The sequence below is a fragment of the Morone saxatilis genome, unplaced genomic scaffold (assembly GCF_004916995.1).
Source record: "Morone saxatilis isolate NCDOM2014 unplaced genomic scaffold, NCSU_SB_2.0 Contig23, whole genome shotgun sequence".
Lineage (NCBI taxonomy): Eukaryota > Metazoa > Chordata > Actinopteri > Moronidae > Morone > Morone saxatilis.
In genome coordinates, this window is record NW_023339796.1 from 18181435 (window position 1) to 18197925 (window position 16491).

Consider the following 16491-nt stretch of genomic DNA (forward strand, 5'->3'; position numbering starts at 1 on the left):
TTTATTGGATAGTGACAGCCGAAGATAGACAGGAAAGGGGGGCAGAGAGAGGGGATGACACGCAGGTCGGATTCAAACCCTGGGCCTCTGCAGCAAGGACTCAGCCTTGGTACGCCAGCTCTACCCACTGAGCTAACCGGGCGCCCACTGTTTCCTCTCTTGTAGGAAGATTCGGCAGCCAAACTTTTTACCTTCCCCATTAATAACTCTTGAAAATGTACCCACCTTGCTATTTTAACAATTTTAGTTTCAAGACAAAGTATCCAGAAAAACAATGGCTAGATTTCCCAACAAATTTGTGAACCACAGAGGATAAATAATGACCAAGACTGGACATTTACTTCATCATTCAGGCTCTCCAGTTGCTGAACCCATTCTTTGGCCCTCCATTAGCTTTCCTGTGGCACAATCTGGCGAAATTTAAATCACAAGATACTAAAAATGGCCAGATTTGGATTATTTTATTTTATTATGACTATTCATGGTTCATGGAAGATAAAGCCTCATGAATTGTGTACATTTCCTCTTGTACAAAGATTACATAATGTTACATAATGCAAAAGATTTATTGCCGTGACATCTGCTGAACACAGTCATGCACACCAGGGGAAGATCCCTTGTAAATGTGGTAATTCCACAACTGACCTTTTTTCTAGTGACATTCTGAGGTCAAACATATAATGTTCAATCAATGTGTTGTTTGTTTTATCCAACAATTATTTTGGGGACTAATGAATACTGAAGGCTCTGGGTGCTTGAGACTTTTTGGATTGTTTTCTATTTAATGCCATTGTCATGTAGCAACTACAATAACATCTCTAAACATATACTAGAATGTTACTTGAAGCTCACGAGAGCCATTTCCCACAGAAACCCCTAATTCCTTGTACTCCCAAAGACGAATACTCCCCCCAGACCCAACCTCTCAAACTGATTTCCAACCCCAAAATCCCAAGGCCACCCCCCCACCTCTTATTTCATTCTCTGCTGAAAAAATTGAACAAATTACCTCCATATGTGTCTGAAGGAGTCCCATGGGAAAGGGGCCAAGAAGAATATACTGCTGACGGAACACAAACATTGACTTCATCAAACATTGCGAGCAGCGTGTTCTGATGCTCTCCATATGCTCACCTGGCACTGGCAGCCATTTACTGACAGCACAGCAACATCTCACCAGTGAGGCTCTTTATCTTCTTATGCCACATGTTTAGTATCTGTGACGAGGAGGTGGAAAGAGGTTGGTCGTGCTTGTTGCTATCACCAATGAGATAACATGTCAGTGTGTAGAGGAGGGTTTGTTTTCATCAGGCCTTCAAATGATAATGTTATCAAAGATTTAAATGTTCCGTATGTACAGTGTTATGGAGGTGAATGAAATCCCAGAACTCCTCTATAGGGCCCCTCTTATGTGTTTTCAGCCAGTAACCAGAGAAACAGCAGAGGGGGAAGCATGAGGACAGGACAGAAGAATTGAGACCAGAAAAAAAAGCAGGAAAGAGGAAGACGGGGTATAACTCTCCCCGTGTGAATAACTTTCAATCTCAGGTACCACACTCATTCCCTGAAACCTGTATTTCCTTTGGCACCTGGCCAGAGAGACCTTATTCACTTTCTTTCTCATATCACTTGGCAGGCGCTTGGTTGTGACCTTTCGGGCAATGAATACACGTCTCTGGAGAAAGATCACTTACAGAAAGCCTTCACGCACCTTAATGAGAAAAATCACCCAATCAAGTACAGCTATTTTTCACGCAATCATCAATGTGTCTGCAGCTGTAGTCCTCCCCCAGTGTTGACCTCCAACATTAGGAATGTATGATTCACCGGGGGAGGAAAAGGGTGCACTCTGCTCGTATCTAGCTAACTCCAAGCTGCACTATAACAGAGCTACAGGTTGATCCAGAGGAATCCTCTCAGTGGGCTCTACCTCCTCCCCAGGCGTCTCCAACTCCACAACATGCACAGAGGGAGTGAGGGGGAGAGGTCGTCAAGGATTTGGCAATAACAGCCTTTCTGAGTGGAAGTAGAGCTATTCAATTGCAGGGGGATTTTATTGTGTATCATTCCGTTTAGATCCACTAGTTAGCTGTTTAACAGGTCATTTAATGGTGATTATAGAGCAGAATTAGAAATCCAACAACCCAATCGCCATGAGACTGAAGAACCGTAGTTCAGTGTGATTGCTTGGTCTTGTTGAGTATTGTTGTTGTGCTAAAAGACTGTGACTCTCAACAAGTAAAATGTCTTTGAGGGTTGTGTTTCAAAACTAACTGTGATTTTGACTAATCAAATTAACTTTCAAAATATATAATTTAATTATTTCACAATACGATGATGTGGTCACACACTGAATACTGACTTGGCAACAGTTAAATCACGGGCTGTTGACTCACATTGTTAACATGATATCTGAATCTTAGAGAACCGATTTATAGGTCCAGTGTAGTTGCAGATCGCAACTCCGTCACTTCACCCTTCCAAGCATGAAGGAGAAACTATGCTGGCTGTGAAATGCATATCTACAGCCAGTGTTTGGTTTGTCCCTCCTGGGCTACTGTAGAAACACAGCCGCTCAACATGGCGTACTCCATGGAAGGCGATCTGTGGCGTTTGTAGATAAAAACGGCTCATAACAGAAACCCAGTGATTCTTATTTTCGAGTGATTTTACATATATGAGCTGTTTCCCACCGCGCCACCATGCTGCCATATTTCTACAGTAGCCCTGAAGGGACAAACCAAACACTGGCTCTAGCAGCTATAGCGGTCTTTCAGCTAATTGTTTTGGTGACACAAACAAGACTCCAAATGATGGCTAATGTTGCTCTGTCTGTGAGATGTGTAAATCGGTTAGCATGGTCCCCTTTACATCTTCAATATTGTATTTACAGCTTGTTGCAATATGCCCAAGTGGCCAAAATAAATCAATGAATGCAGGTTGTTGTTTTTAAAAGAAGAGGAAGGGCCATTGATGGATATTCTTAAAATGCTGCAGTGATTGAAACACATTTTCTCCCTGTGGTATCAATATTGATTTAGAGCTCAATATTTCTGCTGTTCATCTATCAGTGTAACCTGCTTTATTCTGACTACACGAATACCAGTAGTAGTATTGATTACTGCTTATAATTATATGTTGTTTCCATATTGATTGCGTATTGATGTTCCTATGGACACTACAGGATATTGATATGTCTGATCTGTTGATGACCATTCAATGATGCAGTCTGAGTTGTGTAGTAACAGTCGATATCAATGATGACTTTGTTGTGACTTTTATGCACTGTGGTCTCAGATGTCATTGGGTCTTGGTCCACCACATTCATATTAATAAGAGTCTATAACACAATACAATTAATCTTCACCACAAACTACATCTACAGCTAGCCTGGCTCTTTATAAGACATTATAAGACCGCCTGCAATTTGTTGTATGAATAAGAAATCAAACAAATATATCTGTGCCTACTGGTAATTAAATGGACAGTGTATTACAAGTATTATTGTAAATACTGGGAACCTACAGGGTTCACAAGAAAAACTGTGTTAATGATATTCTGTGGAACCTATACAGCAAGTGTGTATTTTGCAGTTATATACCAGCATAAGTATAGTACTAGATAGGTATATATACATATAAAAAGCCTAAATTCAAATATATGGTACTTTTTGATCTAAACTCTCAGTGTGGGGGCTAAAATTTGGAAGAGATGAAGTGGAATCTTCAGAATCTATTATAGTTTATAACTTTTTATTTAATGAAAAGGAAAGAGACAAGATGGGTGAATGTATTTTAGTGAATTTGTACAATGAGTAATAATTAAATCTGCATGTCAGACCTTTCAGGCTGTAATGTAGCAGCGGTACAGCACTCTTTGTTGTTGAGGTAGGATTTATTGCAGGGCTTTTGTATTAGGCTGCATTAGTGCTAGGTGTACCTAATAAACTGAGTGTATAATTTACTACAAGATGCATTAAACTGTGAGCACCTATAAAATATTCCCCATACATGTTGAACTTAAAGGGCAACAATGCAAATTGAGGACTTATTTTAGCACAGTGTACTGCAACACATATTAATGGAGTGTCCAGCATGTGCAATATGCCATGAAAGAATGGAGAGAGAGTCTGAGTCAGTGACATATCCAAAATGTCACAATTTGAACACAATGTATGTGAGTAACAGAATTGCCTGGAAACACTTGATCTTTAAAGAATTCAATTAAACGCAAGACAAGATCTTAAATGTAGTTGAGAAGTTTGGGGGAAGTGGGAAATGCCACATAGTTTAGCAAAGCTTCCATCAGGTGCTTTTTGGAAAACCCTCACTGTGCTTCTATACTTTAATAGCCAAATCAAAGGTCTAAGGATAGAGCGTTTTATACGCTGTACAGATTGCAAAGCCCCTTGAGGCAAATTTGTGATTTGTGATATTGGGCTATATAAATACATTTGACTTGACTTGACTATACTTAACCTCTTCACCCCCTCTGGGCCTTCTGAAAGTCTATTATTACAACCACATGTTGCATGATATACAATGTGAAACCTATAGTGTAGTCAAAATAGCAGAATTAACCTATTTGGAAAGGTTTAAAAAGATATAAAATGTAACTTCAAGTGTGGGGTTTTGTGCTTGACACTGTCACTATTGGTCAGACGTGTTAGAATGCACACTGATATAAAGATGAACAGTATCTAAGTGAAGATGAGAAATGAGGCTGCACCAGGAAGGCCATTAACCCAGAATCGCCAGAATGGTGCAATTTGCTGCAATTCTTAGAGATTAAATTTTTTTTCTAAGGAAGGAGAGGATATAAGGGCTTTAAAAAGCTCTTCTTTTTGGCAGAGGGTTCTTTAGCTTTTCCTAACCTGGGGTGATGGAGACACCAGAGTGATGCCTGGCCGTTCTCCTGGGCTCTGGGAGGAAAATCCTGTTTAATGTTTCCACAATAACATTCCCTGGGGTTATTTATTCAGGAATGTTAATGTGCTTAGAATCTACTGGCCTCTGTGGCCTCCGACACAGGCTCCGCTGGGCTTTCCTATCAAGTATTCGATCAGGCACAGCACAAGGTCTTTGGTGCCGCCGCCATCTGTTTAAAAAAACAAAGACTGATGCCGCAGGAATCTATTGATGACCCTGCAGTCAGACAACATGGACTATCTGTTATTAAAAAAAAAAGCCTGCCTCAGTGCATTCACACAATGTGCATCTCTGTATATGTTTTGCCTCAATGTGACATTGTAATATGCACATTAGAAGTTGATGCATTTTAATATTTGCCTTTCAGTGGAAATTCATGGACTTCTTGGTATGCCTCTCACGCACTGTAAACACTCTATTTATGTGTCTTCTCAGCTTCAGGATCTGTGCTTTATGTCATGGTTTGAATAAACACAACACAATTACAGGATATAAATGGGCCTCTCCATACATATGAGATCCATTACTTCTCCACACTCATTTAATCTCTCTGTAGGTTCCTAAATGGAAACAGATGCACAGAGCAGCATGATCTCCTAACTAAACATTCATGAGCAGCAGGAGTTATTAACTAACTGTTTCTCTTTTAATCCTTAGCCTCTTTTTCACATATCTTAAATATGTGTGTAGTGTGGATGTAATCAAGCTTTCAATGTATGTAAGCTAAGCAGCTAAAACAGGGTGCCTGTATGTTAATATCTGATCTTACATTTACTTATCATACTTCTAACAGTTTTATGTTGGATGTAATCTATATGATCATTACACAAAAATATGTGTTCCAGTGAACATAATGTTACAGACTTAACCAGAACATATCTGAGGTTGGTGAAGTGACAGGTCCAGTGTGTTTTCATTAGTGTATAATCACCTGAAAATAAGGATTATTGTGTTTTTATTACCTTAGAATAAGTCGTTTTTCTACAGAAAATTCTGTGGACCCGCCATGTATAAACTATAGTATTTCCTGTGCAAAAGGACTTAAAGGCCTGTCTGATATAGATGCCTGTTCCAAATAAAGGCAGGGTGAGTTCAGAGATTGAAGCAAAACAAAGCCTGGGCTATTAATTAAAGTTTAACCTGTAAGCATATTTTCCAAAATGTTAAATTTAAAGTCATCTCCGACATCATCTCTGACAGTTCTGACAAGACTTTGGCTGGAAAATATAAAGATTTCAACTTCCACACTTTTTCTTTTTCTTCCTACTGACCTAATTTCTTGCTGTCCAAGTCCAGGGGTCCCCACCTTCCCTACTTAGCTTTGTTTGAATGTGAGGGCCTTCCACAGACCATGTGAATCTGAGGGCTTTCCTGGTCTAGTGGCCTCAGTTGTTATGCTGTTTTTCTGACCCTTGACTCAATGCAAACAAACACACATGCACACACTTCAGGTTTATTCACTGGGGAATTGGGCTACACCGCGAGGATGTTAAAATATCTAGTCCTCTTTTCCCATTCACATGTTCTCTGTGTGTAAGAGACTTCAGGATGAATTCAGTCCACATCAGTGAAAGTGGTTCACTACTTGGCTCTTCACGTTTCAGGTGGTTTGGCAAAAAATGTAGGGCAACTCCCCTAATAAACCCCACATCCTCTTTATGATTCATGGTAAATCACACTTAATTGCACTGACAGATGCCGTAAAATCTTATCTGCTCATAATGCTGGCCTTTCTATGACATCCACACTCTGACCATTTTTTAATGTTTGTGTAAGTTTATGATTTCCCTAAAACTGGAAGTCAGAGGCCCTGACTCGTAAAAAACATAATTCTTTCTGTGTGAAACATTTTTATGCTTACCCTCCACTTCCTGTAATGCTGACCTCAGGGGTCACTCTGAGCTGCCCTAAAAAACACTTGCTTATACGTGGGTAATATTTTACAGCCCCCCCCCCCTCGGGGTTGCAGTAACCTGATTTTTCATCCACTGGTCATTCCAACTTGTTTTTCAATCCAAGAAATTACAAGAATGTTGTGTCAAGTATGATAAATTTGCTTTCAGTATTATGCTTCTCTCTGATGAAATCATGGAACGTGTTCGCAGCAGGCGAGTGTATTTGTCAAGAAATGTGGACAATTAATGGCCGAGACGCTCCTATAAAATTACAGAAAACATATTTTTTATGATTCCTACGTAGATGAGATGACCTCAGAGTGTTGTCTTAGGCTCAGTTTTCAGGGTTGCTGTGTGCCTCATCTGTGACACTTGATCCGTAGTCTTAACAAAACAGACCTAATGAATGTGTTCCCAGAGGTGCAAAAATCGAGCTAGATTGTTCAACCTCTGAGAATGTCATAAAATACCCAGGCGCTTAAAAATGTTGAATGTCTGCTGCCATCTACAGACCGAAACAAGCTCTTTGAATCTAGTTGGCTGATTCTCCAAAACACATCAATTACCAGATCACGTCAAAAGAAGCTGCATGTAATGACCAAAAGTCAGAGAGCGTGGCCGGCTAAGCAGATGTCCCCTCCCTCAAAAAGACATTCATGTTGCAACAGACAACTAATGTGGAGGGAATATTAATGCTTCATGTTACTTCCATTAGAGGGGAATGGAAATCAATTTAAAGCTTTTAAATCAAGAGCATCATCAGCCGCTGTAGCAATACAGCAACTAGCTGGATCAGATCTATCTGTGTGTTCCAACATTCATTATTATCTCAAATCAAATGTATCTAATTTCTTCAAAGGTTTTTGGCTTTGTTACTGAATTTGTCTGTATGCCCTTGATAACTTGTTTTAGTGGTACAGAAGCATTTCTGGTTTTATATAAACCCTGAAAAGACAACAGCTTCTAACAGACTGTTGATATTTCAGTTTAGAATATGACAAACAGCAGTTATTTGTCATTATTACTGATGCTGTAATTGCAATTTTATTTAATTTTTTTATCCAAAATGAAATTTGTATGAAGTGACAGGCTCATACCTGACCCCCACATGTTAATTTTTTAAGCCCAAATGTACTTGAAGTGCACAGTAATGCACTGGTATGACCAATGGGCAAACTGCATTTTCTACATTTTCTGAGGAAATGATGCAATCAAAAGCTCGAGAGCAGCTACTGAATGGACTTTGTGGTGAGATTGTTTTGTTGAAATGTTTATGATTCCTGTAAATGTGGCAATGTTCAGAGATGCAGTTTGCATGTGGGAACTAATCTACAAGAGCATACACATACATACATATTTCAACACAATCCTACCTGGAAACTGCCCACCATAACTACAGCATTATACTGGCTTCCACAGAGCAGCTCCAGTCAACCCAACCAGGGGATTGTGTTGCACTGTTGAGATTTAAGAGTAAAGGTGACTGAACTTTATGAGCCTCTAAACTGTGCAGCAACCCACTGAGGGAGGTAAGGCTATAGGCTAATAAAATGTCACCCTTTAAATCGCCCAGGTGAGATCATGATTCATTCTTTAAAACATGGTTCTACCCATGTATGTACTTTGTATTTGTGTTGCTATGTGTATTATTTGTTGATACGTTTTCATATGTTGGCAAATTTACATTTACATAGATAGTTTGTGTTTTCTTGAACATTTTCCCAACAGTAGTTTTTCACCCAGCTCTTTTAACCTGTTTAAGGGTTTTGAACAGTCTATTCCCCAGCCATAATTGTATGTGTGTGTATGTTTGTGTGAGGCATACATTTACTCATGTTAATGGTATGTTCATTGCATAGTTATGTATATTTACATTATGTATTTTTATATAATTATGTATTTTATTAAAATTAAAAATATTCCCTTATTAAACAGTTGGCAATGTTGGAGCTTCTTGGCTGCTGACAGTTTCTTCACAGGTCTGTATTGGATGCAGCAGTGTTTGTCTCCCTCTAACAGCAGCCAGTGGTAAAACCCTCCTGAGAGTTTTCTCCCACAGTCACAAAGCTGCCTCCCATTGTCTGACTTTTTCTTTGCACATAAAAGTAATAAATTATAAACAAAATAACTTTTTTTTCTGAGTTATCAGCTTAGTTTTCTATAAGCTGGGGAGGCATCTTAAATGTATTTTCCGTCATGCATTCTTTATCTTTTTTCTGGCTGCTGCTGCTTCATCAATGTGTGTCACACACTTAAAACAACGCACTTAGCAGGCCATAACCTCAAACATGAGGAGGCAGGAAGCTCCCATAACTGTTACCCTGGTTTTGAAAGGCACCAATATGGGGCAAGATGACAGATGAATAAAAATAAATCATCTATTTGAGTGTGTGGCAGATGTTAGCTTCGTCACTGCTTATTTGGCTCATCTCTGTGTCTAAAAGTGGGCTGTGCAACTGCACAGACCTGTTTTTTCTGCAGAGTCTCTTTGGAAAGTATTAAGAACTTCCTTACTGCAAAGTGCTCCATGTAATCTGTGCATATACAATTAGTTTACTAACACTCATATTGTATACTGCATATTGAATATTGAACCATAAACCGTAGCCAGCACTTGAATCTATACATCCAAAATATAGTCTGTCCACTCAATATCACTGTTCTTATTTCTTTCTTTTTATAAAGAACTACATTTATTTGAACAAGTAGGCTGCCTATCTACCTGTTAATGTTTAACATTTTAAAACATAAATCTTCCAGACATTTCATTCAATACATACAGTGGAATCTTGAAACCAACCCAGGTTGTCAGCAGTCTTTTTTTATTTAGACATTTCGCTTGCTCTTTAACTATTTCTATAAAACACAAGATGTGTGTATGAATTGAATTATGCTTATGAAATTATATATTGTAGCTAGATAGCCTATATAATTTGCACATTTAATATGCATATGTGTTCATATGTCGAATTTTTCATTCAGTCACTTATTTTTGTGTTTATGTGTTCATTTGTTTTTTGGGAGTATTCTGGTAATAAGATGCTACAACAGGGTATAAGAATTAGAGGTTTGTTTGTTTTTTTTTAAAGTTAGTCATGTTATGTCCACTACAATTACAACATTATTACATTATGTGATCATGGATTTGACATGTCTGCATCCTATCTTATCTCATCTTATGATTGCAGTGGCAGTAGGATTTGATCCCAGGAGTTGATCCCATATCCCTACAGCCTAATTTACATTTTATATCAGATCCATTCTGATGTAAAATCTTTGATACATGATAAAATATAGGTCATAAATAGCCTAAATTAACAAATAATCTGTGTTAAAACATAGCTGTTTTTCAAAACAATGAAATTAAACTCTAATCAAAGTAATAAAGATCACAGGTGTCTCTGAAGCCTCTCCATGTGACTGCTGGTATGAAACTCCCACCATTGTTTGAGGATACACAAAGAGCACTTCCACTTTCCAGCATCACGTTCTGGGCCACATACCAGCAATACCTCTGTGAGTGAATGGTGACAGGCTGCAGTCAGCAGGACAGATGAGTGGCGCGCTCACACTTCCAGCGTTTTCATGGCTTGTTGTGCGCTTCTGTGGCAGGTTTGTCAGTCGAGATCATGGTTTATTGTGGAGTGTTCAGGAATATAACGTGTGGACTTTGTTGCCAGTTGAAAAGTGTGGGAGTTTTGTGGGTGTGTGATTATCCCAGCTGCGGTGGGTCTAACATCTCGCAGTAGAAGCTGGAAAGGTGAAGTGACTTTTACGCACAAGCTCTTCTCCAGCCTAAAGCCACCGACCGGAATACTTGGAGGTAATTACAGTGCGGCGGGATGACAGAGGAAACCCTCAACGACCCCTTCCCAGATCTAAGAGAACTGGAAAACAAAGTTGGCAGGAAAACACCAGAAAGTCTTCTGATTTGGATGAGGGATGCTGCGGACTGCGAAGATGGTTGGAGGTCTGATGTGGTGGACAGGGGAGACCGCAGCTCTGCGCTCAGCGAAAGCTTCTCCGACAAAATCAGCAACTTAAAGCAAGAGATGGTAAAGAAAGAGTCTCCGTGTATTCCCAGCAACTGAAATATCATATTACAGACACTGTGTGTTTATGTATGTTACAGTTTCCTCTCTGTTTTGTAATGACTCAGCGTGAGTTTGTGGTGGTGTGCGTGTGGTGCGCCTGCATGTAGCTGCGCAAGTTTCCATATTTGAAATGACACAACTTGCACAACCTGTTCCAGCCATCACTGCTGTTTATTCTGATGACATGTTTTTCTCAAAATGTCAAAACCACCGAGTTCCATTCTGCGCCAATACTCCTGCTCAGCTTTATGTGTAATGACACTCACCTGTCACCTGTCTCTCCTCCACACCCCTCACCTGGCCTCTCTCTCATTCACCTCCACTCCTTTGACACATTCTGACTGGATTCTTCTGCTCATTCTCTGCCACCTCACTCCTCCCTCATTCCTCTCTGTTCTTTAGCTCATTTCTTCTGCTTCATGTATTCTGGAAATGAGCACACAAGCAGGGACGTCACTAATGGGGGGGCAGATAGAGTTGTGTCTTGGGGGCCCCAGTGCTACAGTGAACACACACACACCTCTCTCAGCTCTCCCCCCTCTACATATACCTGCAGTGCACACACACCAGCTCTCTCGTTTATGCCTGCTTCATGCTAACTTTTTCACTTTTCACGCAGAGGTGGCTGCGTTCCGCAGATGTGCGGATTCTTCGCCAGCTGGTGGCTGTGCACGAGGGGATCGAGGCCATGCGTTGGCTGATGGAGGAGCAGAATACCCTAGTTAGCCGTGGCAGCAGCTTAACAGGCAGCCTGAGCAGCCTGGTGACCGTGGAGGAGCACGGGCCCTCCATGTCCCCCCGCAGGTACAGCATAGTGTTTAGTTTGACAGACGTACAGGAACCTGTTTTCATTTTTATACAAACTAAAAATTGCATTCAACAAAGTAATACCAGTCTTACTTTTACCTTAAGCAAAATATTGTTGTAGTGGAGTTGAGTCTTCATTTTTACCAGGCATTGCAAATGGTACTGTATGCAATACGACAACATATATCCAGATAAGACATAAAAATAATTCTAAATTCAACCAAAAAGTGTTATTTCACATAGAGTTACCATGTTTGACTATTCATCAGCGTTTTCTGAAGAATACATGACTTTTCATACAAACGGCTGTGAGAATACACCAGCAGTCATGTAAAGATAGATAGATATACTTTATTGATCCCAAGCTGGGAAATTGCAGCACCCTTGAAAACCCTTGAACTTGAACTGAGAACTTCTTATCATGCTGGATGTAGATTTTTAGTTTCAGGGCTCAAGCTTTATATGTGGCTCTGACTGTTTCTACTCCCCCAGAGAGAACCTGAGTCCAACTCAGGATTTGACTGAAACCACTGGTGAGGAACCGGCAGATCACCCATACCAACCACACTCCACTGATCCCGGTGATTCAAACCACAAGAGCTACTTTGACACGCGGAGCCCTGAGTCTACCGAAGCGAGACCTTCTTGTTCTTCCACCTTCAACTTTGAAGTCCCTCGTTCCCCATATGGCAGGCACGGTCAGGAATCAGCCAGCAGTTTGGTTAGTGTCAATTTACCAAAGACACAACCACGGGACTCAGATGTAGCTCCATTAAAACACAAACTCAAAGCCGGTGCTGACACCATTAGAAGAGCCCTCCTCAGATCAAGTAGGGCAAGAAGAGAAGTGGATGCTGGTAGTTTTGCTCTCACTAATCAGTCAGAGGAGACACAAACAGAGAACCAAACTGAGAAGGGTTTCGGAGCCTCTCAGACCAATATGATGGAAAAGGAAGAGCACGCTCCCAATAGAGAGACATTTTTGCTGGGCTATGATGCTCAGTGGAGCTGGGTGGAGTCACAGGACGATGTGACGTTTCTATGATGTTCTATGAGCACAATTTAGATTCATGATCTTTAGTTTTAGTTCAACAGCTACCTGCCAGTAATGCAGTGATTTAAAATGCACTTTGACACTGATGGATGATTGATGAATGATGCTTGAAGATGAAGGTGTAACTGACTCTGAGTCTCAGACTTTGTCTGTGCTTTTGTTTAAGATGGACACTTGGGTGTTCACTTCTTTTCATTTACCTGTGTATTTTAGGAATCCAAAAAGATTATTTTTCTTTTTATTAAAAATGCAAGATATCACAAATATGAAAAGATATGTAGAAATATTATGTCCTTGTCTGATAAATGTTTTACACAATGGGGATTTTTTTTTAATCAGTGGGCTTTCTTTCTTTTTTTCATTTGATTGCACTCAATTTCATTTGACTGTCTTATTTTGTTTATAAGACAAGAATGGCAGTCAATAATTTCTTGTGCTTATTTCTTGTATATTGTCTGTCTTTGAAGTCTTTCACAATTGTAGATATAATGCAATAGTGAACCTGTGAGGGTTTTAAAGATGCTGCCATTCTTCTGCTTAAATTGTTATGCAATGATGAGCCTAAATACCTGTTAGTAATAAACAACACTGAAAAAGATGGCTTATTCTGTCTTTCAAACCAACAGAGAGGTACGAATGTGCTGAATGAATGTTTACATGTTTTACATTTAAAATGCCCTTAAATTTAGGTCATGATTAAGTGACGATGATGATTAAGCCCTAATCATGACAGCGTGTCATCAGCGACAAGCGTGTACTATTAACATTATAATTAACACACACAAAGACAGTTGCTGTTTATGATGCTTTAATGATATTGTTATTATTATGTTTTTAAATGACACAACTTATGAATAAAACGCCGTGCTCGTTACTAATAGGTCGCCCGCGTGTGATATTTCCGACAGACCGCAAAGGCAGCACCCGACGACTTTCATGACGTCACGTATTTACAAAGACATCAGGAAGTGCTGTGCAGGTAGAATGAAGTTCCCCTCGGCGATAGACGGCCGTGTGTGACATTACGGCTGGATAAAGGGCGGTGTAATGCTTCACACACTCAGAAAGGAAACATGGCGTTTTGTTTTCTACGCGGTCTCCTTGTCGTCGCCCTGACAGCTGGGACATTAGGAGACGGTAAGCGCTCTGAGCTGAAGGGGACGAGGTCGGAGGGAGCTGCAGTGTTAGCGTGTTGCTAACCGTGCCGACATGTTCGTTCACCTGTGGACGGTGTGCGCTGTGTACGGCGGCCTCACACCGCTCACACACTCACAGTCACACCGAAAAAGACATAGTGTTGTGTGATGTAGTGATCAGAATGAAGGTGGCTATATACATACACACAGCACCTTACTGCTAAATAGTTCTTTCACTTGGTGAAAGTCAGTAGACTGTTTGTGTTTGACGTTGGACAAAGTTTAGCCTTTAGTTAGTGTGAGAGCTTTTATTTGTATTTTTTATTAGACACGTCAATGTGTCATTCCCTTACTGTCTCCTTCACTGTTATCGCCTCATGCTAGGACAAAAGGGGAAAACAAATGGCAGGACTGTTGTGCATGTTTAGTTTCAGGACAAGCACTTTCATCTGTAACGAAGTCATATATCCCACAGATGGACAGGTGACGTTTGTATCGGAGCTCTCGTCCAAACCAGCTCAGAAGTTGTCCAAGTACGGTTGGTTTGGCAACGTGAGGCTGCAGAGGTTTCACATACCAGAGGAAACTGCCGTCGCTCGCTGGCTGTTCTCTGTCACCAAGGGCCACAACTTCAACTGCGGGCAGCACAACGTCAGCATGTGAGTTTGACTAAGTTGTGCATCATGAAAACATCCCTGCTACTTATTGTCGTTTCCTCTACCCATCATTCTTCTTCTTTATGTCTCGTTGTCCTCCACGCAACCAGCGTCTCTGCCTAGTTTTAGTGCTTTTTCTTTCTAACGTATGTCTCTTTCTCTTTTGTAGCCATATTCGATGGGGCGCCCCTCCAGTTATAAACCCAGTAGGGTCAGCGTTTCCCAATGCGACACTATGGAGCCCCTGTCGCTCTCTGATCCTACCGGTGACATCCCACAGCTCCACAACCTTTAACCTCTCCAACCCTGCTCCCGGTGAATGGTACGTGGCTGCCCACTTGCCTGAAGATGATGGGCGCATAGAGCAGAAGGTTTGTATAGAGCTCTACTGTACGTGCTTTCTGGTGGTCACTTTATTACCAAACTACTCTGGACATCTGCACACAGACACTGTGCTCATTAAAACTGCTGCAATTTTCATGAAGACCATTTTGAAGAAAGATTTGTTAAGATAAGATATTGGTTCAGCATTGATACGCCAGGATAAAGTGGCAGTATATTAATCGTGCTGTGCTTCCACCCCAACCGGTTCCACTGGAATTGGATTGGACCTTATCTAAAGTAGCTAAACCACATTCCTCTGCTTCTTCTTTTTCTTGGCTGTTGTTCTGGTATTGCAGAATGGCAGCTCGTTGTGTAACCACATTTACTAATGCCTGGCCTCACATTTAGTTCTAATATCTCTATATTTCTATTTCTGCATTAGTCCCCCATTGATTAACTGTTTATCGAACTTTTGACTTATTACTCTAATTAGTTTGTCCGTAACCTGTTAAACACTTTAAACTGGGTGTATGAAAGGTGCTACACAGGGTTTGCGTGATTGTTTTGAAGAGAATTGTATATAAATAAATGTTTTTGTCTTTATCTATTAGGGCTTTCCGTCCTGCTCGTACTTCTTCCAGCCTCAGCTGTCAATCAGGAGAGCAGTGGACACACCCATTTTACAGCAGGGCAAATTCCTCCAACAGACCGCAGACCCTGACAGACCCGCACGTCTTAAGTAAGCCTGTGTTTTATTTCCTGTGGTCCCATCCTTCATCCTGTCCTATAGGTGTCTTCTCACTGTATATGAGTATAAATAATGTATTTGTGTCTGCCTTAGGTTGTATGTTCCAGAGTTCGCCTCATCTCTCTCTGTCTCCGTGGCGGACTGTTCGACAGGGGAGGGTGTAGACGGTGCAAACTGTTCTGTGGTCCTCAGGCTCGGCTCCGCCTCTCTGCAGCATGGCCCAGTAACAGTGAACTGCTCAGGGATCAGTTGCTCTGCAGCTCTTTCTAACCCACCTTGGCACACCTGGTTACGAGTCGTTGTGGAGAGCAGCCAAGACAACCGCACCGTTAGCTTTAGTATCGTCTCAAACTACACAGGTGAACACAGCAACATGCAGCCACTTACATTAAACATACGTTTCACACATTGTATCTCTGTTCTAATCCACTACCTGTGTGTGGAATCTTTTTCTATTCTGCATTTGTCTGCCTCAGTGGGATGTAAGCCAAAAAGTGTTGGCCTCGCAGTAGATGATGACATCAACAAGCTGCGTGGCAACAGCAGCTATACCAACTCATCAGCCGGCAACAGCTCCGTGGGTGAAGACGTGGTCGCCTTTGGCAACAAATCGTCACTGTCACCACCGCTGTTGGCGTCGGCGTGTATATGGAGCATCCCTGTGCTCTACGAGGAGGTGGACGTTCTGTCACTCCGGTTCAATCCCGTCAACGGCCCCAACGTCAGCGTGACAAATACACACCCCACGATGCTCACATACCCCCTGCACACACAAGCCACTGGTGGTACGCTCAACCTACAGCTCACACTCAACACTGTGAGTACCACTGAATCACAACACACACACAC

At 41.1% G+C, this 16491-nt stretch overlaps 2 protein-coding genes across 2 annotated transcripts in view; both read left to right on the plus strand.

Annotated features, from left to right (window-relative positions):
* The first annotated feature begins 10665 nt into the window (after positions 1-10665).
* Positions 10666-12769, plus strand: LOC118334553 (leucine rich adaptor protein 1-like). The gene is made up of 3 exons (XM_035670479.1): positions 10666-10878; positions 11537-11721; positions 12217-12769. The coding sequence occupies exons 1-3, from the start codon at positions 10666-10668 to the stop codon at positions 12767-12769; spliced, it is 951 nt and encodes a 316-aa protein (XP_035526372.1).
* Positions 12770-13746: 977 nt separating this feature from the next.
* Positions 13747-16491, plus strand: part of pgap6 (post-glycosylphosphatidylinositol attachment to proteins 6) — a 6839-nt gene continuing 4094 nt past the window's right edge. Inside the window, exons 1-6 of the mRNA XM_035670339.1 lie at positions 13747-13915; positions 14390-14573; positions 14740-14941; positions 15506-15633; positions 15736-16001; positions 16119-16459. Of these exons, the coding sequence (XP_035526232.1) occupies positions 13852-13915; positions 14390-14573; positions 14740-14941; positions 15506-15633; positions 15736-16001; positions 16119-16459 (1185 nt within the window). The 5' untranslated portion in view covers positions 13747-13851. The remainder of the gene's footprint in view (positions 13916-14389; positions 14574-14739; positions 14942-15505; positions 15634-15735; positions 16002-16118; positions 16460-16491) is intronic.

Coding starts and splice junctions, on each gene's coding strand:
- LOC118334553 (XM_035670479.1), top strand. CDS start 10,666: ATGACAGAGGAAACCCTCAACGACCCCTTCCCAGATCTAAGAGAACTG. Junction 10,879..11,536: donor GCAACTTAAAGCAAGAGATG/GTAAAGAAAGAG, acceptor CTTTTCACGCAG/AGGTGGCTGCGTTCCGCAGA. Junction 11,722..12,216: donor CCCTCCATGTCCCCCCGCAG/GTACAGCATAGT, acceptor CTACTCCCCCAG/AGAGAACCTGAGTCCAACTC.